At 39.0% G+C, this 25,925-nt stretch overlaps 1 protein-coding gene across 1 annotated transcript in view; it reads right to left on the bottom strand.

Annotated features, from left to right (window-relative positions):
* Positions 1–2,567: 2,567 nt before the first annotated feature.
* LOC141495157 (phospholipid-transporting ATPase FetA-like) overlaps positions 2,568–25,925 on the bottom strand; it is a 234,624-nt gene continuing 211,266 nt past the window's right edge. The window contains exons 18-28 of the mRNA XM_074196153.1: positions 25,243–25,407; positions 23,050–23,161; positions 16,778–16,883; positions 16,146–16,293; positions 15,425–15,608; positions 14,384–14,607; positions 12,522–12,605; positions 10,256–10,501; positions 9,951–10,089; positions 8,564–8,694; positions 2,568–7,461 (exon numbers count right to left, since the gene is read on the bottom strand). Of these exons, the coding sequence (XP_074052254.1) occupies positions 7,264–7,461; positions 8,564–8,694; positions 9,951–10,089; positions 10,256–10,501; positions 12,522–12,605; positions 14,384–14,607; positions 15,425–15,608; positions 16,146–16,293; positions 16,778–16,883; positions 23,050–23,161; positions 25,243–25,407 (1,737 nt within the window). The 3' untranslated portion in view covers positions 2,568–7,263. The remainder of the gene's footprint in view (positions 7,462–8,563; positions 8,695–9,950; positions 10,090–10,255; positions 10,502–12,521; positions 12,606–14,383; positions 14,608–15,424; positions 15,609–16,145; positions 16,294–16,777; positions 16,884–23,049; positions 23,162–25,242; positions 25,408–25,925) is intronic.

Below are 25,925 nucleotides of genomic sequence, written 5' to 3'. Positions count from 1 at the left end.
TTCCCTGGAAGAGGATGTTCAGTTTTGCTGGGTAGTTGATTCTCAGTTGCATTTTGAGTCTTTTACCTTCCAGAATATTATATTCCAAGCCCTTCAAGCTTTGAATGTAGTTGCTGCTAAGTCCTGTGTGATCCTGACTGCAGCTCCACAATATTTGAATTGTGTACTTCTGGATGCTTGTAATATTTTCTCTTTGACTTGGGAGTTCTGGAACTTGGCTATAATATTCCTGGGGGTTGTTTTTTTTGGATCTCTTTCTCTGGGGAGATCAGTGGATTCTTTCAATTTCTATTTTCCCCTCTGTTTCTGGGATATCAGGGCAATTTTCCTGTAGTAATTCTTTGAAAATGATGTCAAGGCTCTTTTCCTGATCATGACTTTCAGGTATCCCAATAATTTTTAAATTATCTTCCCTGAATCTGTTTTCCATATCACTTGTTTTTTTCAATGAGATGTTTCACATTTTCTTCTAATTTTTATTTCTTTTGGTTTTGAAGTATTGTATCTTGATTTCTTGTAAAATCATCAGCCTCCATCAGTTCCATTCTACATCTGAAGGATTTGTTTTCCTCAGAGAGCTTTCTTATCTCTTTTTCCATCTGGCCAATTCTACTTTTTAAAGCATTCTTCTCCTCAATCACTTTTTGAACTGTTTTATTCATTTGACCTATGCTGGTTTTTAACATGTTATTTTCTTGAGTATTTTTTGGATCTCCTTGACTAAGCTGCTGACTTCTTTTTCATGTTTTTCCTGCATCTCTCTCATTTCTTTTCCCAATTTTTATTCTATCTTCCTCACTTGATTTTCAAAGTCTTTTTTGAGCTCTGCTATAACCTGAGCCCAATTTCTGTTTTTCTTGGGGTCTTTAGATACAGGAGCTTGTGCTTCCTCATCTTCAGACTGAGTGTTGTGATCCTTTTTGGGATCATAGAAAAAGTATTTCTCAATGGTTTTCCTCTTTTTTCTCTGCTTGCTCATTTCCCCAGCCTGTGCCTGGTCTTTGGGTGCTTCCTGAGCTTTTGAGTATTATTGGGATACCACCACACACACACAAGGATCTCTTTGTGTGAGGCTCTTTCTTCCTTCCTTGTCTGTGAATGACCACAAGCATACTCCTCTGCCACAGGGCTGGGAGGGGGGGCTGCTGTTCTATGGCAAGCCTAGACTGTGATCAGGATCTGAATGTGGTCAGAGCCCCAGAGTCCTGTTCCAGGGACAGAGGACAGAGCTCGGCAGTTTCTCTCCTCTCCCCTCCCTAGGCTCAGAACTAACGCCTGACGTCTCCACCTGCTTCTGGTTCCTGATCTGGGCTGCCATGGCCACGCTGCTCGCTGAGTGTCCTGAGGGCTGGGCTTCACGCACTCGCCCTGGCAGAGGTCCCCCTGCTGATCCCCCAAGTTGTGCCTGGTGCTTTCCGAGTGTAGGTCAGGAATCTGTCCCCGCTGCCGTGGGCCATGGCTCCCAGTGCCCTGGGGCTGTCTCCAGGAGGCTGAAGTTCCTTTACTCTGGTGGGCCACCCCTCCAACCCCATGGAGCCGAGCCTTTCCACTATTTTCCAGGTTACCTTGGGCTGGAGAATTGTCTCACTGGATCCCTCTGTAGATTTTGTCTCTTGAAAATTCAGTTAGAGTCCTTATTTTATAAATTTGGAAATATCAGAGAGAGAGAGAGAACACCTAAGAGATGATTCTTTCCTGTAGCCATCTTGGCTCCCCCTCCCCCTCCCCCAGTTTACTTTTGAACAAACTAATTGTTAGGAAATTTTTCTTAATATCACACCTCTATAAAGTTTCTAACTCCTCTGGGGTCAGCCTGAACTAATCCAGTCCTTGTTCTCCATACAACCGTTTTTCTTAAAGAGTCCAGCCCTCTTTTCCAAGGCTAAACAGCCCATTCATTTTAACTAATCAGTGTATGCCATGAATTTAAGGCATGCTGGTTGCTCTCTGGACACTTTTGAGATTAACAACTTTCTTAAAGAATGATAACCATAATAAAAAACAATATTCCTGACAGACAAGATCTAATGAGGGCAGAGCATAATGGACCTATCACTTCCCTTTTTATGTCCCTTATTGCAGCCCACACTTATATTAGCTTTTTTGGCAGGATCCACTAAAATCTCCAGATTTTTTTCAGAACTTTTTCCTCTGATATCTTATCAATGTCTCTGCCATTTCATACTTGTCACTTCAATTTGGGGTGGGGTGAAGGTTTCCAAATGTATAACTTCACATTCATTCCAATTGAATTTCATCTTATTAGATTCATCCCAGTGTCATGACCTGTTGGGATTCTGAGTAGGCATCTATTAGCTATCCCTTCCAGCTTTGTGTCATCTTCAAGACTGAAGAGCACAACACCTATGCCTCTATAGAAGTCTATGATAAAAGTGTTAAACAGCAAAGGACCCAAGTACAGATCCCTAGGGCACTATAATGGACACCTGTCATTATTGACATTGAACCATTAAGAAATTATTTTTGAATACAGGTTGTAGTTTTCTTACAGGCATTGGGTCAGTTTTTCTTGAGATTCTTTAATATTTTATCCAATCTTGGCACTGATGGTAGTTCAGTTTTAGTTTTCTTGCTTTGAATCTGACTAAGATGCTTGGACCTTGGAATATATTTATTTAGCACTTAATTTTAGGTTTGGAAGTCTTAGGTTTAGGGGAGTAATTTCCCACTGATTGCCCAGCTTAGTCATTCAGTTCAGTCCAATTCAATTCAGTTCAATTCAGCCAACTTTTATTAAGTACTTTCAATGTGAAAGGCACTCTGCTAGGTGCTGGAAACACAAAGCTATGTATATGATTGACATAGGTCCTGTTCTCAAAGAGCTTACAATCTCCTGGGAGGGACTGGGAGTGGTGTTTGGTGCAAGTACACAAGTATTATATAAGGATGAGTGAGATAAATATAAAGAGGTCTGGGCAAAATAAAAATTTGAGGATGGAGAAACACTTCATCTTTGATAGGCACAGTGAAGCTTCATAGACACTGCTTCATAGAAGTATAGTATCTGAGTTGGGCATTGGAAGAAGGGAAGGACACCAACAGATGAAACTGAGGGATAGTCCATTCCAGGTATAAAGTGTGGGGTACAGAGATGGGAGACAGAGTAGTTCAGTTAAATTATCTTCAAGTATATGTGAAGGAGATTAATATGAAATAAGTCTAGTCAGATAGGATGGTTTTGTGTTTCAAGGACAGGAATTTATATTTTATTTCATATACCAAAGATTTTTGAACAGAGGAGTGACATGATCATAGTAATGAATTAGAAAGTTTATTTAGGCAGGTATATGAAGGATAGAAGAATGATAGATGGGGCAAGAAGACCAATTAGGAGGCTAACACATTTTTTTTAGGTGACAAGAGATGAGATCCTAAACTAGGTTATTTCCAGTGGGAATAAAGAGGAGACACTAGAAGTATCAGGACTTAATTTCTGACTATATGATTTGATGAGGGAACTGGGATACACAGTGGATAGATTGCAGATTTTGGAGTCAGGTTGAATCTTCTTTCTGAGTTCAAATCTGGCCTCAGTCATGTTCTAGCTATGTGACCTTAAGCCAATCACTTAATCCTGTTTGCCTCAGTTCCCTTATCTGTAAAATGAGTTGGAGATAAAAATAGCAAATTACTCCAGTATTTCTGTCAAGAAAATCCACAAAAAGGATCACAAAGAGTTGGGTACAACTGAAAAACAATAAAAAAGTCTGATAACTTCAAGTTGATTAACCTAAAATACTGCAAATACAGTGGTGCCATTAATAGAAATGGAGAAGATAGGGGAAGGATCGTATCTAGGCAAAATATGATGTCTTCAGTTTTAGAAATATTGAGATGCCATCAAGGTAGCTAATAAAAGAGGATTTTGAGAAGAGTTTGAAAGTTGAGATAAAGATTCTGGAACCATTTGCATAGTAATGATAATTAAATTGAAAGAAGTTGATGAGATCTTCAAGAGAGGATAAAGAGTAAAGAGGGATTAGAACAGAGTTTACCATATGATAACTACTTAACATTTAGTTCTGAATAAGCTTCCAGACTTGGAGGATGGTAAGGCCCAGCAAGATTAGGCAGAGAAAGAGTAGCCAGATGGGAGAAAAATCAGAGGAGTACATTGTTACAGAAGCCCAGAAAAGACAGGGCATTACATTGTAGAATACCACCACCACAAAGAGGATTAGGACAGAAAAAAATCCATTTAGTGATAAAGAAATTATTAGTGATCTTGGAAAGAGTGTTTTTATGAGGTATGAATGAAAACTAAATTGCAAGGGGTTAAGCAGTGAGGGTGGGTGTTGTGTAATGGGAGGGAGTATAGACTTTTTTTTTTTTTTATCAATTTATCAGTGAAGGATAGGATAGGAACTCAAGCTACAAATGAAGGAAAGATTACAGAGTTATTCAATCTCTATTCCACAGGGTTTTGGAAGAAAAGTGCTTTGAAACTTTAAAGTTCTATATAACTGAGTCATTTTTCATTGTTATCATTATTGTGCTCTGAAACAAAAGAGATCGAGAAGGATAATGGGGAAGGTATATAAAAAATGATGGAACAAGTTGACAAAGGAGACAGGAAGATATGCTATTTAAAGTAAAGATATAGGGATCAGCTGAGAATAAAGTGAAGTAAAAGTATTGGAAGGACATTAAAAAGATTAGTAGAATACAAGAGGGTTGTTGAGGGATGTCTGTTATTGGAAGGTTTGAATAGGAAGTTGAATTGAGCACTTAAGGAAAGAAGAGAACAGCCATTGTAAAGTGTGTGAGAGAAACAGTAAGAGATGAAAGGGTTGTCATACAGCCATCCTGGTCATTCTTGGGATTCCTCACCCTAGACTAATTGGTTCTAACTTGGAAAAGTCCCTCCTTACTCTACCAGGCTCCAGGTAAAATTCTTCCCAAAGCTGTTTTCTGATCGAGGTCTTAACTTCCTTCACTCCTTATCTTTAATCTTTCATACTGTGGCCCTCAGGAAAGTCAGTTCTCCCTTGACCTCTCTTTTTTTTTAAAGCTGGTTTGCCTAAACCAGACTATATAGTTTCTTCTGCCTGTAATCCACAGAGGATTATGGTTCTGTGGTCTCTGTCAGAAGACTTGTGTGGGCTTCCATAGTTCACTGCATATCCATCTCTTTCAGACTAATCTTTTCTTCTTTTATCCTGTCTCCAACTTGCAACTCTGTCCTAACTTCCTATTTGATGAAAGATCTTACAGTTTTTCATTTATAGAGAGAATATTCATTACCAAAGGCATTAGGTATACTTTTTTGCTTGCAGATATAGGATCTAACTGCTTTTCTGTCTCAGTCTGGGGAGTCAACCTAGGTTTTGCAGAGAAGAGAAAGTGGCAGAAGAAACTCAGTAAAGACAAGTTAGTTACATAGAAAGTCATTTGGATAGAAAGATGAACACAAAGGGGTAGAAAGAGATCAGCAGAATAGTATCAGGGGATATCTCAGACATGAACTGAGAAGGATTTAGAGGAAGTGACAGAGAGTGGCTCTATGATGATTTTGTTATGTGAAGCTATAAGCTACTGAGATAGGAAGAGTCTGGAGTTCACCTTGAGACTTTTTTGGGATTAGAGTTCCTCTAATAGGAAATATCTTACCAAGTGAAAGGGATATCAGGAGGGGAGGAGAACCTTAGAGAATGGGTTCAGATGGCCCCCAGAAATAAAAAAGAGGGAGAGATGGGCCAGACCTAACTGGCTCCTAGAAAATGTAAACTAAGAGATGAGTGAGTGAAGGAACTCAGTGAAGGAACTGAAGCAAAGCTCCCTTTACTCATCAGTGAGTGCTTTGGGTAAAGAAATATAAGACTGTTTTTAGAAGTCTTCTCACTTTAACTTTCGGTTCCTCCATTATTTACCATGTCACTTTCTTGGTGGTGGGAGGTACTTATAAAAACTTTAGAAAATATAACAGGACTTTCCTAGGCCCAGGAAATGACACAGCTTTTTAACTTTCTGAAAAGGGCAAGAGGAAAAAAAAGAATAGGGACTGAAGATAATATGGTAGATGGAAGAGAATTGGCTTATTAGAAAAGAAAAAGGAGGGTGGCAATCAAATGAAAAATATCCCTCTTTGCATTTAGAGAGAGAAGAAGAAGGAGGAGGAGGAGGAGGAGGAGGAAGAAGAAAAGAGTAGCAAGGAGAAATGATTCTGGGATGGGGTAGAGCTGTGAGACAATGAAAAATCTGATTTCTTTCCCACTCTATTACTCTAACCCCACCAAGCCATATAGACCTTTTCATTCCCAGATAGAGAATTAAAATAATAAACAATCACTCAAGTATGTATAATTTCCTGTGAAAATAATTTTACTGAAGACAAAAGTGCACAACCAAGATTGACTTCTCTTCTCTCCCAAGAAATTTGAAAATGGCTTCATAGCAGGGTCCTCCCCATTCTAGTCAACTCTGTGACCCAAACTTCAATGGTCGTCTTAGCAAACTAGCTTTACTCTCAATTCCCAGGGATGCTTAGGATGTAAGGGAGCAAAGAGCCATCCTCCTGTTCTGCTATTTGCTCCAAATGAAATGATGTCTCTCCCGAGACACAAGAGACAAATCTTAAGGTACCATATTAGCCCATATCGCAGGTCTCCAGAAGCCAAGCTTAGTTTCACATTATTCTTCAAGTCATTCCCAGAGAGAGTTAAGTCCAGGGGAAGGAATCCAGAGTTTCTAGGAAAGGGGAATTTATGGTGGTATGGGACCTGGAAACAGTGGGACAAGGATCACGGGAGAAGGAAGGGATTTATGTTACTATGAGACTGTAGAGGATATTGAATGAGCTTATGAGGTATTTAATTTCCCTTCTCAGGTTGAAGTAATAGGGACAAACCAATAAGATCCCTAAGAGTACGGGATATCACCCTCTCTTCTCAGAAAAGACTTTTCATCTTTCTTCCTAAAGCTTTGTGCTTGGCTAGGGATATCAACAGGCTTAGACTTGATCTGATAATTGACCCTCCTCAGTACTTCAATGCCTCTCCCTGGTGAGGTTTTATTTATTTTCTTTGGGGAGGAGTGTGCTGGAGGTAGCAAAGATGCCTTAAGCTGCTTCTGCCCTCAGATTTTGGAGTTGGATAGTGCAGAGCACCCTCCTTAATCACTGAAAAGTGAAGGAACTGAGGGGAAATGGGGATTCTTCAATTGGCAGTTTTCCTAGAAACTGGTCCTTCACCTAAATCAGGTCATAGATAGAGTTAGGAGGGTTCTAGTGAACCCCAGGATCTTTCATTTATGAGAAGAATAGTTATCACCAAAACCAAAGGGTGCCCTTGATTTCATGTTCTTTCCTGAAGTGATGAGTGCCCCAAATCCATATTGGTGGGCAAAAGCATAGGCTGAACGTCGGGAGCTTGTGCGTCTCAGTCTCATCTGGGCTGGAGGTGGTGTTGGATTCTTCATGCATTCACGGATCTTTCTGTGAACCTAGAGTCCAAGAGTAAGGGGTGAAAGGTGGGAAAGAGATGATTCTTTCATAAATAAAGGGCTCAGGCAGCATGATGTCCTAATTTTACCTCAAGGGCCAGTTGGACAGACACAGGTAGCAGGGAAAAATGAATCACAGGTTACATATCTCAGGCATTGTGATACAATGAAAACAACAGTGGATTTATAGTCAAAGGACCCAAGTTCAAATACTTCTCCTTACTACTTGTGTGACATGCCTTGCACTTACTAATTGATCTTTGATTGCTTGATTAATAAGTCACTCAACCCCTCTGGGACTCAAGTTTTCTCATCTGAAAAATGAGGGTGGGTTGTATTAGAAGATTTCCAAGGTCCCTTCCACTCCTAAATCTGTGATCCTATGATCATAAAATATTAGTTTTTATAGATGAGGCCTAGAAAGGTAATTGACTTGCCTGAGGTTACAAGATAAGTCAGTAGCTGAGCCAGGTTTTGAAATCAAGACTACTGACCTTCCAGTACAATGATCCTAAAGTGCTATGACCATAATTATGGGGACTCATGAGCTGCAGAGGAAAAAGCTATAGGAGATATAGGTTGTAAGAGACATGTGTCCACAGAGATAAAGGTGATAAGAAGAGATGGGCCTCAGGAAAACATGACCCCCACAAGCCAAAAAGACACCTCAACCAGTGTTTCCCTTGGTCTTCAAACCAGCCAACTTTCATTGAGTTGTCCTTTTTGAATCCCAAGAAAGCTAGGTGTTCTAGATTATACAGCTTCATTCAACCAGGGCTGTAGAATCTGAATCTACCTCTGAGAGGCAATTGGGTATACGAGGAAGGAAAATTCAAACCTCTGCATACTAGGACCTATATGCTAACGTATGCTTTTATTTTAGTCAGTCTGGGCTTCTCATTGAGAAAAAAGTAGAAACAAACAAAACAAAAAACCCAACCTGTGGCTTTTGCCCAAGATCTCTACCACATTCTGGAGAACCAAGGCTCTTTCTGGGGCAGTGGATAAAAGACCTCGTCTTGATGGGATGAGAGCATGGCAATGAGAATGGGGACCTAAGGCACCAATGTATCTGTCACCTCCCTCCCTTTCTTTTGCTCACCTTGTCAATTTTGGTGGGCCAAAACTCCATCCGGATAAATCTGAACACGATCACAGGCAGCACACAAAGGGCCACAGTGAGAAGGATCGTCAGCCACACCCAAGGCAGGATCAGGGTGTTCCGAGCTGTACCTGTACCCCCACCCCACACACACATAGAGGAGGGCCTGGACCAAAGTGCTTGGGAAGGGAGGTTATAAGTTAAGGACAGAGATATACTGGTCATGGATTATGACAATACTGCATGGGTAATATTGGTACCCAATGACAGGGAAGGTCCTAAGAAGGAGATAATCTGGAGATATCTTTCAGACTAAATGAATCTCAGCTGAATTCTATATTTAATAATAAACCCCCCCATTAACAGCTAGGATTGCTTTTGTCTTGCCTGTCAAAACATGGTGCAAAAGGGAGGACAGGGAGACTTGAGAATGGGAAACTTTTTTATTGAAGGGAGGAAGCACTCAGGAGAATCAGCTATGAACATAAAGGTGATAGAGAGGTCAGACAGGGTTTATGCTTTTGCAAAAGACTAGAATGAGGTAAAGAAGTTAGTGAAAAGGAGCAAAAATAAAAATTAAAATAGACCAGGTTTTTTTAGGCTTTTTTTTTTTGCAAGGCAAATGGGGTTAAGTGGCTTGCCCAAGGCCACACAGCTAGGTAATTATTAATTGTCTGAGACCAGATTTGAACCCAGGTACTTCTGACTCCAGGGCTGGTTCTTTATCCACTGTGCCACCTAGCTGCCCCCAGGTATAGATTCTTGAGCAAATAACTTTAACTTGATGGAAAAGGGGAGAGCTGAATATGTAGTATGAATAAAGGATATTTGAGGGTGATTTTGATGCCCTACTGTGATCTTTATAATGTCAAGAGATCTGGAGGAAGGCTTTCTTTCATCATGGGTAGACCCCTGAGGAAGGTTTTGGGGCAGACATATTTGAGAGAGGATGAAAAAGCTTGGCTGGATTGTGATCCACACCTACAGATTTGAGTATCCACATCAGTGAGATCACAAGTACTGTGAAGTACCTTTCTTTGTGTTTTTTATTTTTACCCCTCCATATCATCTTTAGAAAACTTCTAAGAGTGCTTGTTTAGGAGAGGAAGGGAGTGGTTCACTGTGTTTCTTTCTATAGTGGGACTGAGAGGAGGAAAAATTGATCAGAAGCAACAGAAGGAATAAACTGGCTAGTTTCTAGGGTCTACTGGAGAACAGGTATAGGAACTGGCCCAGGATTCAAAACCATTTTGAGGGGGGTTATACAATGAGACCCTATAACTCAGTGAGCTGAAATCAATTAGCTTTAAGTCTCATTTCACATGAAACCCCCTTTCTTTGACCAAGGCCAGTCTCGAGCCCCATCTTGAGCTCTACCCAGGCTCACCTATGAATTGGAAGGTGTAAGGGAAGAGTAGACACAAGCCATCACTGTAAAGGAGGAATATGAGGCCGAAGTATAAGGTCAGGCTGCCCCAAATGAAGAATTGGTTCACAAGTGTCCAGTAGGCCGTCTCTAGGCTCACCTGAAAATCATCAACCTGAGGGTCATCACCTTTCCTTCCCTTGCAGAAGGTCAGCCCCCTACCCCATTAACCTTCCCCCCCAACAAATGGCACCCTTACTCCTCCCTCCCTACATATAAGTCTCCCTTCCTCCCTTCCATCTCTTCCATCATCTCCACCACCACACCTGCACAGTCATCACCACGAGCAGGGAGGTCTGCACTAGTAGGGCAAAAGACTGGTAGTCAGAGCTGCTCTTCCCATTCATTTGCAATGAATTATAAGTAGACCCATAGGAGATGAAGAACAATACAAAGGAGCTGTAGATTCCATACAATATACACTTCACAAATTCCTTCTTGTTGAAGTAGAGGTTGTGTTGGCCTGGTTCATATAGCTCAGGGAAACGGAGGCTCCATAAGTCATTCACATCCTAGAAGCAGGGGTTTGAAGCCATGAAGGTAAGAAACGACCTGAGAATCTTTTCCAGGCCCTAAACATCTTTCCTGTTCATCCTCCAGGGTTAAAAAAGGGCCTCCCCCTCCCTCTTCAGGAATATTATCACCTAGGACCCAAGGAGCTACAGTCCAGGCATAAGCCACCTTTCTAGATAGAAGGCACCTTCATCTCATACTAGGAATTATTCCACAAGGAGAATCTGAGGACTCAGAAACAAGATAATAGAAAAGACCCCCTAGTCTTTTCTTAAGGCCTAAGTTCAAAGTGGAGTAAGGGGAGTCAGGTTGGGGGATGAGTGGCAATAGAGGCAGGATATTCTCATTTAACTTTTACATTCATCTATCTGTAATAGATTGGTAGCTACAGTGCCTCCTACCCAGGAGTCAGAAATTCTGGGTTCTTATCTGAAGTCCTCTAATCACTAAATACATGATTTTGAACAAATCCTTTCACCTCCGTAGGCCTCAGTTTCCATATCTCTAAGGACAATCATTCCTCTTTTTCTTGCCTATCTCAGACAGTTGTTGAGCAGCTCAGATCAAAGAACTAGAAAGTGGTGGGTCTTCCTATTTTCTGAAAGGCCAAGTTACCACCACCTCCCTTTTGCTTTGACTCCCCAAGCATCCCAGGGGCTTAGCTGGAATAGAATGAGGTTCCTCCTGGAAACACCTATGAGTCAATGTTATCTTGTAAGTTGGATATTGTTCAATGAAAACCTCAGTCCTGCTTAGTCCAAACTGACAAAGAGTAGGGCAAGTGAGGCTAACTAAGATTGATGGGGGAGTTATAAGATATAGAGCTGTCTACATAAGGAAACTGGCTCAGCATTACATGAGTGGTAAAGCAGAAGAGATAGGATTTGACCCAGACCCTTGTATTCTCAATCCAGTACTCTTTTCACAATAATTTGCTGATGAAGACCTAGGGCTTCAGGTCTCCTAGAGGTGAGTTAATTTTCCCAGTGCCACAGAGCTAGTAAGTGTAATAAGCAGGATTCAAACCCAGGATTCTGATGATTCCAAGTCTAGCACTCGGTTCCCCATACCAGGTTGCCTCTTAATATGTATGCAGATTGTGTCTATCTTACAGAGAGGCTCTAGATCAGCCCCTATGTATACACTAGAATTTCCAGACTTTCAAGGAGTTCTAAAGAGGAATTCCAGCCAAGGTAGACAGAGACTTTCCATTACTCATTATAAAAAAAAAAAATTCTCGGAACACTTTTCAAGTCTTCTCACTCAGTCCTCTCTGCCTCATCCCATCTCATCTTTATACTCCTCACATTCTTTACTCCAGCCAAACTTTGATACTCTTTTGGGGAATAGGACAAGTCTAGGCAGATGGAATGGATTAGTAGAAGCTTAGAACATTTTTTCACTTCTCCCTTCAGTAATTCACATCTTTCTTCTCTGAAATTTCTTTTTTCAGAATTTCTTTCCCAATTAACTTCATTTGCCTTCTATACATAAATACTATACAATTATTTCTGGACTCAGTTACAATATACCATAATTTCCATGTTTCCTTCTAATTATGCACTGTACTTTAAGATTAACATAACAGATGTAGATTTACATAAGATACCTCTTGGATACATCTACTTTATAGAAGAATGGTTCCTTTTTTTTTTTTAAGGTTTTTGCAAGGCAATGGAGTTAAGTGGCTTGCCCAAGGCCACATAGCTAGGTAATTATTAAGTGTCTGAGGTCACAGTTGAACTCAGGTACTTCTGACTCCAGGGTCGGTGCTCTATGCACTGTGCCACCTAGCCACCCTAGAATGGTTCCTTTTATACAAAACGATTCACTATCAAGTTTTTCCAATTTAAAATATAATTTAAATTTAAAAATAATTCAGTTTATTCAACTATTTAGAAGCTTCTAGCTACTGTGGACTCAGCCTCACTCAGTTGAAAAGTTATCCCTTCTCCCTTCCTAGTTCTGGCTGTAGTTGGGAGGATTTGCTACTGGCTAGAGATTGTGCCTGGGTCTTACCTGATCAAAAAGGCTCATAGCCAGGACAGGGAGGGATGTGTAGATCAAGTTGTAGAAAGCTATGAACCACTCATCATAGATTGTCTGCAGAGACACCAAAGAGAGAAATCAGACTAATCTTTCCTTCCATATCTCAGATGGTAGTTATCCTTTCCCCACAAGCCTATAGGCAGTTCCATCTTTAGGGTATGACTTGACTAAATTGACTACACCCTTCACACAGCCCTGTCGTTCATAGATCTTGATTATGCAGAAAGTCAGTTCCTAATCTAGGTTTTCCCCTCCCCAGTTTTCTAGACATTATGATCCTTTTCAAACTGAGGGCTTCATCCCATTGCCTGGGTGATAGCCATATTGAAGGTAGAAGGCAGGTAGTCTTTCAGTTTCCTCAGAAACTACTATGAGACTCCATAAAGATTTTTCTGGAGGGGCTGGTTAGGTGGTGCATCAGGCCCTGGAGTCAGGAGTACCTGACTTCAAATCTGGCCTCAGACACTTAATAATTACCTAGCTGTGTGGTCTTGGGCAAGCCACTTAACCCCATTGTGTTGCAAAAACTTAAAAAAAAAGTTTTTCCTGGAATTGTCCAGTATTTTATCTGTCTGGGAATAAAGGAATACTAATTATGAAGCTTAACTCTTTGGGAAAGGGGAGGGCAAGATAGACTGGCTTTTAGAGATCCTTGGCTGGCCAGACTTGACCTTCCTTCCCTCCACATATAATACTCCGTTTTCCAGGCCTCAAAAATTCAATCTAAACCATGTAAATGGCTGCTAAAATCCAATTCCTCTTTCTTCCTGGACCATTTCTAAATCTCAGTCCAGTTGTAGCTTTGGAAGGGGTAAAGGAAGTAGTCACCAGGAGCTGCAAGAAGGATTGTACCCAAACTCTTTGGAATATTAGTCACTCCCCCTAGTCTATGTCTTCACTCCCTGCCTTGGACTGTTTTCATACCACTTTTTGTACCACAGGATAAAGAATGAAGAAGAAATGATCAATGGGAGGTGTGTGTGTGTGTGTGTGTGTGTGTGTGTGTGTGTGTGTGTGTGTGAAAAATAGATGGAGAGGGAGAAAGGAAAAGAAGGAATGAGTAAAAGAATGAGGGAGAGAAAAGAGCAAGAAAGAGTGGGGAAAATGAAAGAAAATGAGATATGAGAGAGGAGAAAATAAGAAGGAAAAATAATGAGAGAAGAGACAAAGAGATTTGGGGAGAGGAGTTATTCTAAACTTTTTTCTATTGTTATCCTATTTACTATTGGTTAATGAATAATAAAGCAATAATAATGATTTCAAAAAAAAAAGTATTATGACCTTGCCTGACTTGCCCAAGGACACACAGCTAAGTAATTATTAAGTGTCTGAGGCTGGATTTGAACTTGGGTCCTCCTAACGCAGGACTGGTGCTCTATCCACTGTGCCACCTAGTTGCCCCTCCTTGCCTGACTTTTAAGCCCTTAAGGCTATTATTTATCTAGCAATGCAGCAGGTCTCCAGAAACAGTCTGGAAGTTCCTGTGGTGGTAATGAAAATGTGGGAACACCATACTCTGATTTGGCTTTTTCAGGACATGGAAATTCATGTTTGAGTTCAGTGCTGGACCAAACAGTGAAATGAATGGCCTAAGGCAACCTCTTCTCCTCTCCATCCCCTCAACCCCTGCTTATTATCTATCTAATGTAGGAACTCTGTCTAATAATTTCCAGATTATATATTTCAGCTGCAAATGTAAGGGAAATCACTTTTAGTAAGGAATTAGGGCCGACCATGTCAGAGTCAAGTCCAGAGATCAGAGTCCAAATTAATATCTGCCTGGATCTGACTAAAAGCGTACCTGGGAGTGTTGTGATTGGTGCCTGACCTACCTGTGCAGAAAAACCGGTGAAGAAACCATACCAGAAGTGCACCAATGTGAAGGCAAAGTTCTTGTAGAAGAAATAGTAGAGAAATTTGCACATCCGGATATAGGACCAACGACCGTGGACCAAGAGCAGGCGCTGCAGAAACCGGAACTGGGCAAAGGAGAAGTCACTGACTAGCATGGCTTGCATCCCCTCCTGGCCACTGATGCCCACCCCAATGTGGGCAGCTGTAATGAGACCCAGGCAGTTCTTCAGTGATAGCACCATTTCCAAGGTCCTAAGCTGGTTCAGAGTGGAAAAGAGGACTAGAAGCTTAGCCTGGTCCTCACCTGAACCCACAATATCCCTTCAGCCCACCTGCTTGACAGGGTGTGTTGACTTGGCAGGCAGGAAAACCAGGGTTTGACTTCCCTACTAAGCTAGGTTTACTTATTAAGACATAAATAAAATTCCCCCAGTATTAGTAGAAGAAAAGCTTACCTGATGTAAACAGATTATTTTCTTTCTTTTTTTATGTAACTTTTTCTCAGTGGAAAATGAATTAAAGGAAATTTAAGCTCCCCTATATATCTGTAGATATTTTCCTCTAATTAATTACAAGCACTGAAATACCAGTTTCTTGGAAAGCTTAATTTTTTTTCCTGACAGGAATTAGTTGACTTTTCTATCCGTTTCTATTCTACAGTCTTTTCAGTTAAAAGGCACAGACTTGACTATGTCATTTGCTTGCTGATAAACTTCCTATTGCTTTTAAATAAAATACAAACTCCCTAGGTTTCAAGGCTCCCCCCTCAATTTGGCTGCAACCTCACTTTCCAGACAAAACAAAAGTTTTTTTGCTGTTTTTCATACTTAATATTCCCCATTTCACCTATATGCATTCACACAAGCCATCTCCCAGTCCAAGAACGTTTTCTGACTGTCTTTCCCTCAGCCCCCCTTCAGATTCCCTATCTGCTTTCAAAGTTCAGCTCTGGTGCCACTGCTTCCTATGTTAGTACTCTTTGAAGAATGTTAAAGGAAGGGCAGCCTAACCCCACTTGCCTTTGATCATACTGACATCATTGGCTCCATCACCAATGGCTAGTGTCACCACATTCTTGTATTTCCTCACTAGTTCTACCACTTGGGCCTTCTGCAGAGGTGTCACACGGCAACAGATCACTGATTTGCACAGACAAGCTGTCCTTAGCAGCTCCAGCTCCATGCTCTCCTCCAGGGCATAAGCCTGTGGTCTCAAACAGACACATTTATTCAATAGGTTACTTAGTAAATCTCTGGTCTTTACCTTTTTTGGGGGGCCCCACAGGGAAGTCCTCTGTTCATAAGTGACTTTATTAAACACTTTCAGTGTGATAGCCCAAGCTCTGATATATCTGAATATTGAACAAATCACAAGGACAAGTCTGTGTTCCCTCAACCCTTAGAAAAAGATATTACAGAATTCTACTCAGTGTGAACCTAATGGACTAGTTCTCAGATCCAGATACTTCCTGGACCTGGAGAAACAGACTCTACCTGAAGCTCCTAGGACAAGGGGTACAGTAGATATAGAACCTTTAGAAGAAAAGAACCCTTTGCTCAGCTTTTTTTTCAGTCATTTTTTAGGGAGCATATTCTCTGAGAAAGGAAACTTTTCTTAGCTCTCTCAATTATTTCTGCTTTGGAGTATTACTTGGGAAAGAGAAGGGTTTGGGTATGGCAATAGTTTACTAAAAGGGCTCCCTGGATGAAAAGAAAGGGGTCACAGCTTCCTATTGCCTACCAGACTGTGGCCATCGATGACTAGGCCATAGCTACCATTGGCCACTTCTTTAGGCACAATGAAGGTCTTCAGTTCTGATTGGGAGAATAGGGCGGTTACTGGGTCTGTCCCTAGCAAAGAGTCAGGATTCATCTTATTTCTTGCTGTCCTGAAAATCAAGAATGATTCATTCATCAGAACTGATCTCTTTCTATATATCCTCCCTGGAATGACAAAAAATTCCTTTAAGATCCTAGGACCTAAGCCAATCCTAAACCCAAGCCCTTCCTTTGTACTAGTCCCCATAATTCTCCAACTTCCTTTCATGTCATTCTAAGAACTTTTTCTCTTTTTCTGTCCCCTTTCAAATGTTCAAACTTTCCCATCATTTACAGTAGGTCCTCCCAATTCCCCATACCACCCTTTTTCTCAGTACCAAGGAGACCCCAGATGTCACCATACTTGTTTTCTCTTTCATATTCCTCTCAGCAGCCTATCCCTCTTCTCCAAAAGTCTTCTTAGTCCTAGGCTTTCCTAGGCTCTACATTTGAGTAAAGCCACACAATAGAACGTAGAACTTCTAAATGCCAATTTTCTGGGATGATCCAGGATAATTCATAGGATAATAGCTAAGGCTTCCCTCCTGTCAATACCTGAGTTCTTGCCGGACCATGCTACTCTCCTTGGCATCTATAATGAACACCTCATTCATATCATCATTTAGCATATTGCAGGAATAGCCAATGTTCACAGCAGTCTCTGTAGAGAAGGGATTATGTTGAATGAGTAGAGATGCATGGAAGGGTACCTAAAGAGATATTCCACCCTCTTCTGTGAAGTCTATGCTTGGCCAATTATTCCCTCCAGAGCTGAGACCTTGATCATTATTTCCTGGTATTTAAAATTACCTTTAGATGATACCCAAGTGGCACCAAATGGCTGAATTAGCTTACCTCTTATAGACAGGCTATTATTCATTAGTACATTCCTATCAAGTACAGGAGTATAAGAAGGCATTTCATGAAGCCCTTTCTGACTGCCTAAGCATAGTAGTATTTATATTCTAACTCTTAACTCAATATTTCAGTATTTATTAAAGAATTATTATTTAGGTTAATGGTAGGCTAAATCTCATGGGTATCATGTAAAGTTCTTGTCCTGGGAACATCTTTTTTTTCCCCACATTTATTTGAGGGACCAAATCTAATAAGAAACAATTTGTCATTGTTCAGTCATTTCAGTTATATCCAACTTTTTGTGACTGCCCTTGGGATTTTCTTGGCAAAGATACTGAAGTATTTTGTCAAATTTTCTCCAGCTCATTTCCCAGATGAGGAAATTGAGGCAAAAAAGATTAAATGATTTTCCCAGGGTCACACAGTTAATAAAGTGTCTAAGACCAGATTTGAACTTAGGAAGATGAGTTCTTGACTCCAGGTATGGCACTCTATCCAGTGTGGCACCTAGCCTCAGGAAACAGAGACCAATCAAGTGATAGATTACCTGGAACAGACAATATATGTTTTAAAAATTCAAGGGAGAATGGGTATCTGCATTAGCATAGTTGATTTCAAAGGAAAATAGGATTTGGAGTTGGACCCTTAAAGTGTGGAAAGGAGCATTCCAAGAAGGGGGGCCAAGATTAGCAAAGATATAGAGGTAGAAGTATGCATGTCCATTGCAGAGTGAGGAAAACTGGGTGGACAATGGCAAAGAATATGTTTTGAAGGATTGTGAGAGATAAGTGTAGGTATCAAGGGTCCTAAATGATATGACAGAAAAAGTGGTTTATTTTGCAGGTACCAGGGTGTCTACCATCATTATGGAGAATAGTAACCAGACTGGAGAGCACAGGGGGAGTTGTGGAACCTAACCCTGCCTTATTTTTATTGTTATCCTAGAGAGCTTGGCATTTATGCTAAGGATGTGGGAAGACAAGGCATTGCTAACTAGAAAAAACTAAGAAAATGCATTCCCATTAGAAAGTATCCTATTAACAGTAACGCTGTATGATGATCAACTCTGATGGCCCTAGCTCCTCTCAGCAGTTCAGTGATTAAGGACCATTATAAAGGATTTGTGATGGAAAATGCTATTCACATTCAGAGAAAAAACTATGGAGTCTGAATGCAGATCAAAGCATACTACTTTCACTCATTTTTTTCCTTTTTAAAATTTTTTTATTTTCAGTTTTTAAAAACTTATGTTGTTTTTTCTCCCTTTTCTCATGTTTTTTTTCCTGCATCTTTCACAACTGACTAATACAGAAATATATTAAACACAATTGTGCATGTATAACCTTTAATGAATTATCAGAAGTTAGGTAGGTAGGAAAATGTAGAACTCAAAAGCATACAAAAAGATGAATGTTGATTATCTTTGCATTTGACTAAAAATAAAATAACATTTATATAAAAAGGATGCTGTCTCCAAGCAGAATAATGAAAAGGCACCTGTCAGTTTATCATAAATAAATTAACATTTTATCTTTTTCTGTTTTTAAATGAAATATATTTTTTGTTACATTTTAAATTTTGAACTCTCTCCCTCACTCTGTCCCCCCCCCCCCCAACACCATATACATAGGCAATATCATATTATGCAGTTCTTTCTCTGAAGGTAGATAGCATCTTCCTTCATGGGTCTTTTGAAATTGATTTAAATATTTATAATACTCAGAAAAACTTGGTCATTTTGTTCTTTGAACACTATTGCTTGTTATAGTATACAATAATACCACAACTTGTTTAGTCATTTCCCAATTAATAGGGATTCCCTCAGTTTCCAATTCTTTGCCACCATAAAGAGAGTTACTATGAATATATTAGAACATAGAGGTTCTTTTTCTTTTTCTCTCTGATCATCTGGGGGAACAGACCAATGATGGTATGACTGGATCAAAGGGTATACACAATTTTATACATTTTACCTTTTCCATAATTCCAAAGTCCCCACTAGGCCCCTGAGCTTCCCTGACTCTTTCAGCAATCTGTACCCTTCTTGCCTCTTCATTTTGTTTTTTTATTCTCCCATTTAACTTTATGTCATGCACATTTGATTTTGTTTCCCTAAGATTATATAAAGAAATGCCTTGCCTTGATCAGCAAGGTAGAATTGCTCCTTCATGACATGAAGGTTCTGTGTATCTCTGAATATTCCACAGAATCAAAGGATTTGAAAGTTGGAAGGGACCTCAGAAACAATTTAGCCCAAACCATCCTCTCTGGGAACCTCTCCTGTGATATACCTAACAAATGATCATTTGTGCCTGAAAATATCCAAAGAGGGATCACTTCTTCTACCTGGAAGCTCTGTTCCTCTTAATGTAGTCCAAGACTGCATTAGCTTTTTGGCTGTCATCTCACATTTCTAGTTATTGAGCTTTCAGTCCACTAAGACCCCCAGATCTTTTTAGAACAATTGCTACTTCTCCCTTTCATATTTGTGAAAATGATGTTATTTTTTTATCATCTGAGTTTAAAACATTACACTTATTTCTATTGAATTCTATCTTTTTATATTCAGCCTAATGGTATAGCTTGTTAGGACTCTGGGATTCTGACTGCCATCCAGTGTGGTTGTAGGGTCACATGCAAATCTGAGGAGCACATCAAGTATACATTACCTAAGCAGCTAATAAAAATGTTAAATAGCATAAACCCAAGTCCAGATCCCTAGGGTCCTCTACTGGATATCTCCAATGTTGATAATGAACCAATAATTAATTAATTACTCTTTAATTCTATTCATCCAACTAAGTTCTGAATGTTTATAATAGTGTTCTCTAATCCATATCTCTCCATCTTCTCCACAACAACAGTAATGAGGTGCTTTATAAAAACCTTGGCTAAAATCTGTGTAAATTATCCATAGCAATTCATTCATCTACCAGGTGAGTAACAACACTGTCAAAAAAAGAAAATGAGGTCATTCAGACATGATCAGTTTGGATCTTTGAAATCCTATCTAGAGATTTGCCAGCCATCTCTCTTTAGAGAAACATTCTAGAATCTTTTAAGAATCTTTTGATTCTTATGTGTAAAACATAATTGTATATGTACAACTTTTACCAGATTATTTGCTTCCATGGAGATGGGGGAGGAAAGGAAGGGTGGTTGAAAAATTGTGGAATTTTTATACTTGCAAATGAATGAATGTTGTAAAACTGCCTTTTCATGCTCTTGGAAAAAATAAAATAAAATGTAAAATGTAAAAAAAAAAAAGAATTTTTTGATTCTTAAAGTTCACTGGTCTAAAGTTTGCAGAGATGCTTGATATTTTTTACTTTTATGAAAATTGTCTTTCTCAAATCTTGTGATAACAGCTCCTGTTCATATAATATTGATAATATCTCTGAATTCATATGTAGCAGTTATTTCAGTATCCAGTGTGGGAATTGAGTGAACCAATTTCATCTTCTGATTCTTTTTTAGACCTTAGCTTAGTACCCTTTCTATTCAATTGTGGGTCTTGTCCAACTTCTGTCTTTTGAGAAAATTTTATTCAATTATGGGAAGTGAGAAAACATTATTGCATTATTTGAACTTACTATGCATGTTTGAGAAACTGGTCTCTTGGCTTAGAGAACCCTAAATATGGAGCAGAAACTCAGTCAGATCTGGGATATCTCAAGCAACCCATATGTCTTATCTGAAAATTGGTTCTATACTGGTCAGTCAATAACTATTTTCTTGTTCCTTTGATTGAACAGACACTGTATAGATACTTTTCTTATTTCAGGGAATTGTACCTATTTGCTCTCATCCTAATTTGGAAAACCCCTAATCTTTCCTCCAATTGAAAATCAGATTACCACTTAATTTGTATCCTGATTTATATTTAATTGGATCAAAAATTGTCTTTCCATGTATTTGGAATTCAGTGCCAAGCTGAGGAAGGCCTGGTCCTAATTTGTTATGCAATTGGTGGTATTCATTGCTTAATAAATTGATATGCTCAGAAGCTTGAGCCTTTGTCTCCTCAGTTATTTCAGATTTCAGCCATCACACCAAGGATATAGTTCATCTGGGCCAACTAACTTGAATCCATCAAGGGTAGCTAGGTGCTCTCATTTCCTTTTTTATTGCAGAAGTATGTTAAAATATCATTTTTACTTCAGTTGAAAATACTAAGAAATAATATTTTCTCTAGTTTAAAAACTCTTCTCAAATGTTTCCATTTAGGGAAATGTGTAAAATAAAAGCTGAGGCCTTCATCTTAAATAGATTTAAGGTGATCATTTATCTCTTGACTTATTTAGATCTTTGTCTTCTCCATTCTGAGAAGAAAAGAACCTGTGACTTACTCAAAGGAAATGCTCTCTTCTGTTATTTAGAAAAGACTGCTATATTAATCATTGGGAGGAGATTTTAACAATCTTTGAAAAGAGTAGTCCAGATAGAAATTAGGTAGTGGTTTTTGTTCTGGAATCTTAACTCCAACTATATTTTAATATATTTTAGTCTTTTACTTGTTCAAAATTCACATAAATATTATTTCAAATCATCTTGGGATTGACATAAATGAGGGCATGGAGGGGGATGGGCAGTGCAGGGACAATGCCAATTTAGTCATTTTTCTCTAAGTTAGAATGGCTTAGCTATAAAATTAAGTTAAATTGAACAAAAATTCTTTCCAGCGGACTTGTGCCTAAAACACAAGAGCACATTATTAATATTTTATCTTGGGCATTAACTTTCTATTAGTTATTTTTGTTCAGACATTTCTAGTGTAAATATCACCATTCTTTGCAAGGAAAATAGAAAACAAAATAAAAATTGAGTAGTATTATATTCTCTTTCTTGCCAGTCAATAAAGGCCCTATTCTTTCTTTGAAATTACTTTTTCTCCTAATGTAGGGAAACAACATCCCACCCTTCTTTTTAGCTTCCCTTACCAGTTTGTTTTCTGAGCCATTGTATTCCTGACATTTTTATAGGACTATGCATACTCTTGTCTACTCTGTTCCCTGGCCTTGCTCCCATCTTCTGTACATTTCTTTTGAAAATCTAAACTGTTTAGTGAGTTCCTTTTGGGTCCCCATTGGTATCTTTGGACAAATTCCAAGTTTCTTGGTCAATGGAATGATTTCTCTTTCTGTCTTCAGAATTTGATCCTTGAGTCCCTCCCTGTCAACCTGACTTGACTTCCCCTGAAGCTCTTTTGTCCATGATTTTGTATCACTTTCTTTCGGGATTGTATCTCCTCTTTCAATTCTAAGTAATAAAGAACAATGACATGGCCAAATCAGAAATTCAAAGTGTGGAGTCTATTTTTTTTCAACAGAAAGTTCTGTTTTGGGAAGAGTAAATTATTAGTCTTAGAATTCATTTAATGCAGCTTCATGACTTGTGTGGGTGTTTAATTATCTACAAAGTATGTGATAAGAATTGTGACTAGGATAGTGATAATGGGAATAGGAAGTTAGTATGTAGATGTTGGACATTTTAAAGGAAAAACTGATAGAATTTGGTGAGTGACTTGGGCAATATTAGAGAGGAGGAGGAGGAGTCAAAGATAAAAGATTTTTAAAATTGGGTGACTTCAGGAAGGATAATGAAAAAGAAAAATGAGGCAGTTATGACAGATGCCAAATTGAGAAAGGAGTGGGGTGTGTTGATAAAGATAATATAATTTGGTCTTGTACATTTTGGCTTTGATGGAAGAGTAGAACATCTATATGGAGCTGTCTTGTGGACAGGTATTAATATAGGACCTCCACCCATGAGACCATGGTTTTATTTTCTATTCCATGAGTGTGATTCCTTTCTCCCAAATCAGACTGGGTCTTGGTTTCTCCCTGCCAGAGGGAGGTGGAGTTTACAACTGATACATAGTAGATTCTGAGTAAGGAAAAGAGTGATTTGAGGGTGGTTTAGAACTTTGGGGACTGGGTGTGTGCTGTTAACAAATAGGATATCTTTACCTTGCTTGTCTCCTGTCAAAACCCAAAAGATAATATTTGCTTTCATCAGAGTGGCTATTGTCTCAGGCACTCCATCTTGTAACTTATCTTCAATGGCTGTGGCCCCTATCAACTGGAAATAAAAAAAAAGCAGATCTGAATTCATTATAGGCCACTTTATTCTGTATAAATTCTGTTTCACTGAGATCAAACAAGGACCCTATTAACTCCCATGATCCAGTCTACTGAAAAGTATTAAACAGCCTCCATCCTTTGGCATTTGGTATATGCTGGTCACCTTGGTTTAAACTATATTCATTAGTATACAGTTATGTGTTGTGAGGGGAGGGCACTAAGATGTTTAGTCCTAATTTTCAGCTGAAACATTATTGTTGAAGAGGCTGGCCTTTCCCACTGCATTTGGATCTTCTAGAGACCCTGCTTAATGACTACTCTGGGGAACCTGCTAAGTATCCAATGGGGCAGAATTCAATTTAGTAACCACCATGTGCCACTTCTCAAGATATATGCATAATAATAATAATAATAATAATAATGATAATGTACTGGTATTGTGCTAAGCATTTAAAAATGATTTAATTTAATCATTTTTGCTTTTAAACAAATATCATGCTTTATGTCTGTTTCTTAAAATGAATTGCTTAATACATACCATCTACTTCTTATTACACAGCATAACTTTTTTTTTTAGGTTTTTGCAAGTCATATGGGGTTAAGCGGCTTGCCCAAGGCCACACAGCTAGGTAATTATTAAGTGTCTGAGACCAGATTTGAACCCAGGTACTCCTGACTCCAGGGCTGGTGCTTTATCTACTACACCACCTAGCCGCCCCTAACATAACTTCTTAAAATACATTTATTTCTCAAAACATACATTTCAACATACACCTAGTCATTTCATATAGGTTGTGGTAGAAATAGAATGAGCACTAGATTTGCCTGGTTCAAATCCTTATTCTGCCACTTACCAACTGTGGGATGATGGCCAAGTCCTTAAACTTCTCTTAGCCTGTCTTCTCCTCTTTTAGATGGAGATATTTTTACCACTGCCTCTCTCAGTGGGTGATTATGATAAACAAATGAGATAATGTAAGCCAAATGTTATATAAATGTCCATTATTATTATGTCTATTTCATAATATCCATTTGTTTCAGTCTATAAAAGCAATGTCCCCTGAGCTTTCTACTCCATTGGAAAAATAACTTTTTATTCTATTGAAATGAACTCACTTTTTTCATGAACTCACTTTTTCTAAAACTTTTAAATCAGTTCATTTTTCCTTAGGTCCTGATAGTCTCAGTTTTCATATTTGTTGTCACACATCTATTTATTGTTTCATGAAGACATTTTCATTTTTCCCTCCAACTAGAAACTGACATGGCCCATGATTTCTACTGGTCATGTTTCACCTGTTCAGGACCTCACATAAACCTGGATATATAGGAGGCTTAATGAGAAGGGTTGGGCAGATGATCCTTCTACTGGGGCCTTAGAAGGGTAGACAGTGTAAAATATAGACTGTACCCCTCAAGAAATGACCATTCAGGAAGATGCATTATCTTTGGGATTTATCTTCACACAGAAATGTTCTTGCTTGACATTCATTTTATTTTTAGCTAAAAGACAGCAGGAATCTTTATGTCTTTTCAGTGGTGGAATATATAAATTCCTGCATTTCCTCCTTTCTCTCCCTTCATCAGGAAAAAAATCTGAAGCAGAGATAGTGAGAGAAGTTAGAATCACCTTATTTGGCTTCAGAGGTACAGTGGCTAAGAAATAGCCTAGTAAGGAAAATGAATAAAGCTCAGAATTAAAATGAGTATATTTTTAGATAATCTGAGAATTTCAATTATTCAGGAAATTCTGAATTCATTTGGACTTAGGGGATAGCTCTTTTTTGATTTTTCCCAGAACTTTTTGGTGTAGTGACTTAAGGTATCACAGAATCAGAGTATTAGCACTAAAAGAGATTTTTTTAGGGTTTAGGATTAGATTTAAGTTGTAGTATACCCCCTTAATTTTACAGATGAGGAAATGGAATGCTTGAGATGATTATGGTATTGAGATAATACATGTAACTAGTGTCCCCTTCTCTTATCTTCCTACTCCTGTTACATGGACCCAACACATTATAGTGACCCTCCACCAAGCCTTTCTTCCCAAAAGTCCAGTCCCTGCTCCCTCATACTAACCATCATATCTTTTTCAATCTCTTCATAGATTAGTCTTAATTTTTCCTCCCGATTATCCATGGAAATGCTGGCTTCATGGTGTTTACAGCTCCATCTTTGGAATACTTCTTCATCCAGCTCTCGGAAGGCCACAGCAAGGGTACGCAAGCCATCACTGGCAAATTCCTGGAAGACAAAAATGTTCCCAGAGAGGGTCAGGATAGAACCATGTCATCTGCATAGGAATGACCAAGAGCCCAGATTTCCTCACTAGTCAAAGGAAGAAAGATTGCATACTTGAAGAGTCCCTGGATTAGTGTCAGGCAGTTTCAGAATTTTAACACCCCCCCCCCCCGCCCAACCTCAGGAAAAAAAATGTTTTAAAAACATAATGTGGTATCGTTAATATTATAATATTAACATTCCAACCTATGTGCAATTATTTTAAAAAAGGAGTCTTTATTAAACACAAGACATAATTAGATGATTTGAGAATGGGACTAACAAAACCAAACTCATGGATTTAATTCCTGTGTTACCCAGTTAGACTTAATCTGATCCCTACCCCTTGTCAACTTTTTGCAAATTGAGGCCCTTATATATGACAGGACAAGAATGGATATAGATCAATGCTACTGATCCCCATCATTGGAGTAATAAATCAAAATATGTGTTCTGTGTATCATCTTTGTTTATAAGAGGAC

Source organism: Macrotis lagotis, chromosome 8, assembly GCF_037893015.1.
Source record: "Macrotis lagotis isolate mMagLag1 chromosome 8, bilby.v1.9.chrom.fasta, whole genome shotgun sequence".
NCBI classification, from domain to species: domain Eukaryota; kingdom Metazoa; phylum Chordata; class Mammalia; order Peramelemorphia; family Peramelidae; genus Macrotis; species Macrotis lagotis.
This window is presented reverse-complemented; position numbering and strand designations above follow the sequence as displayed.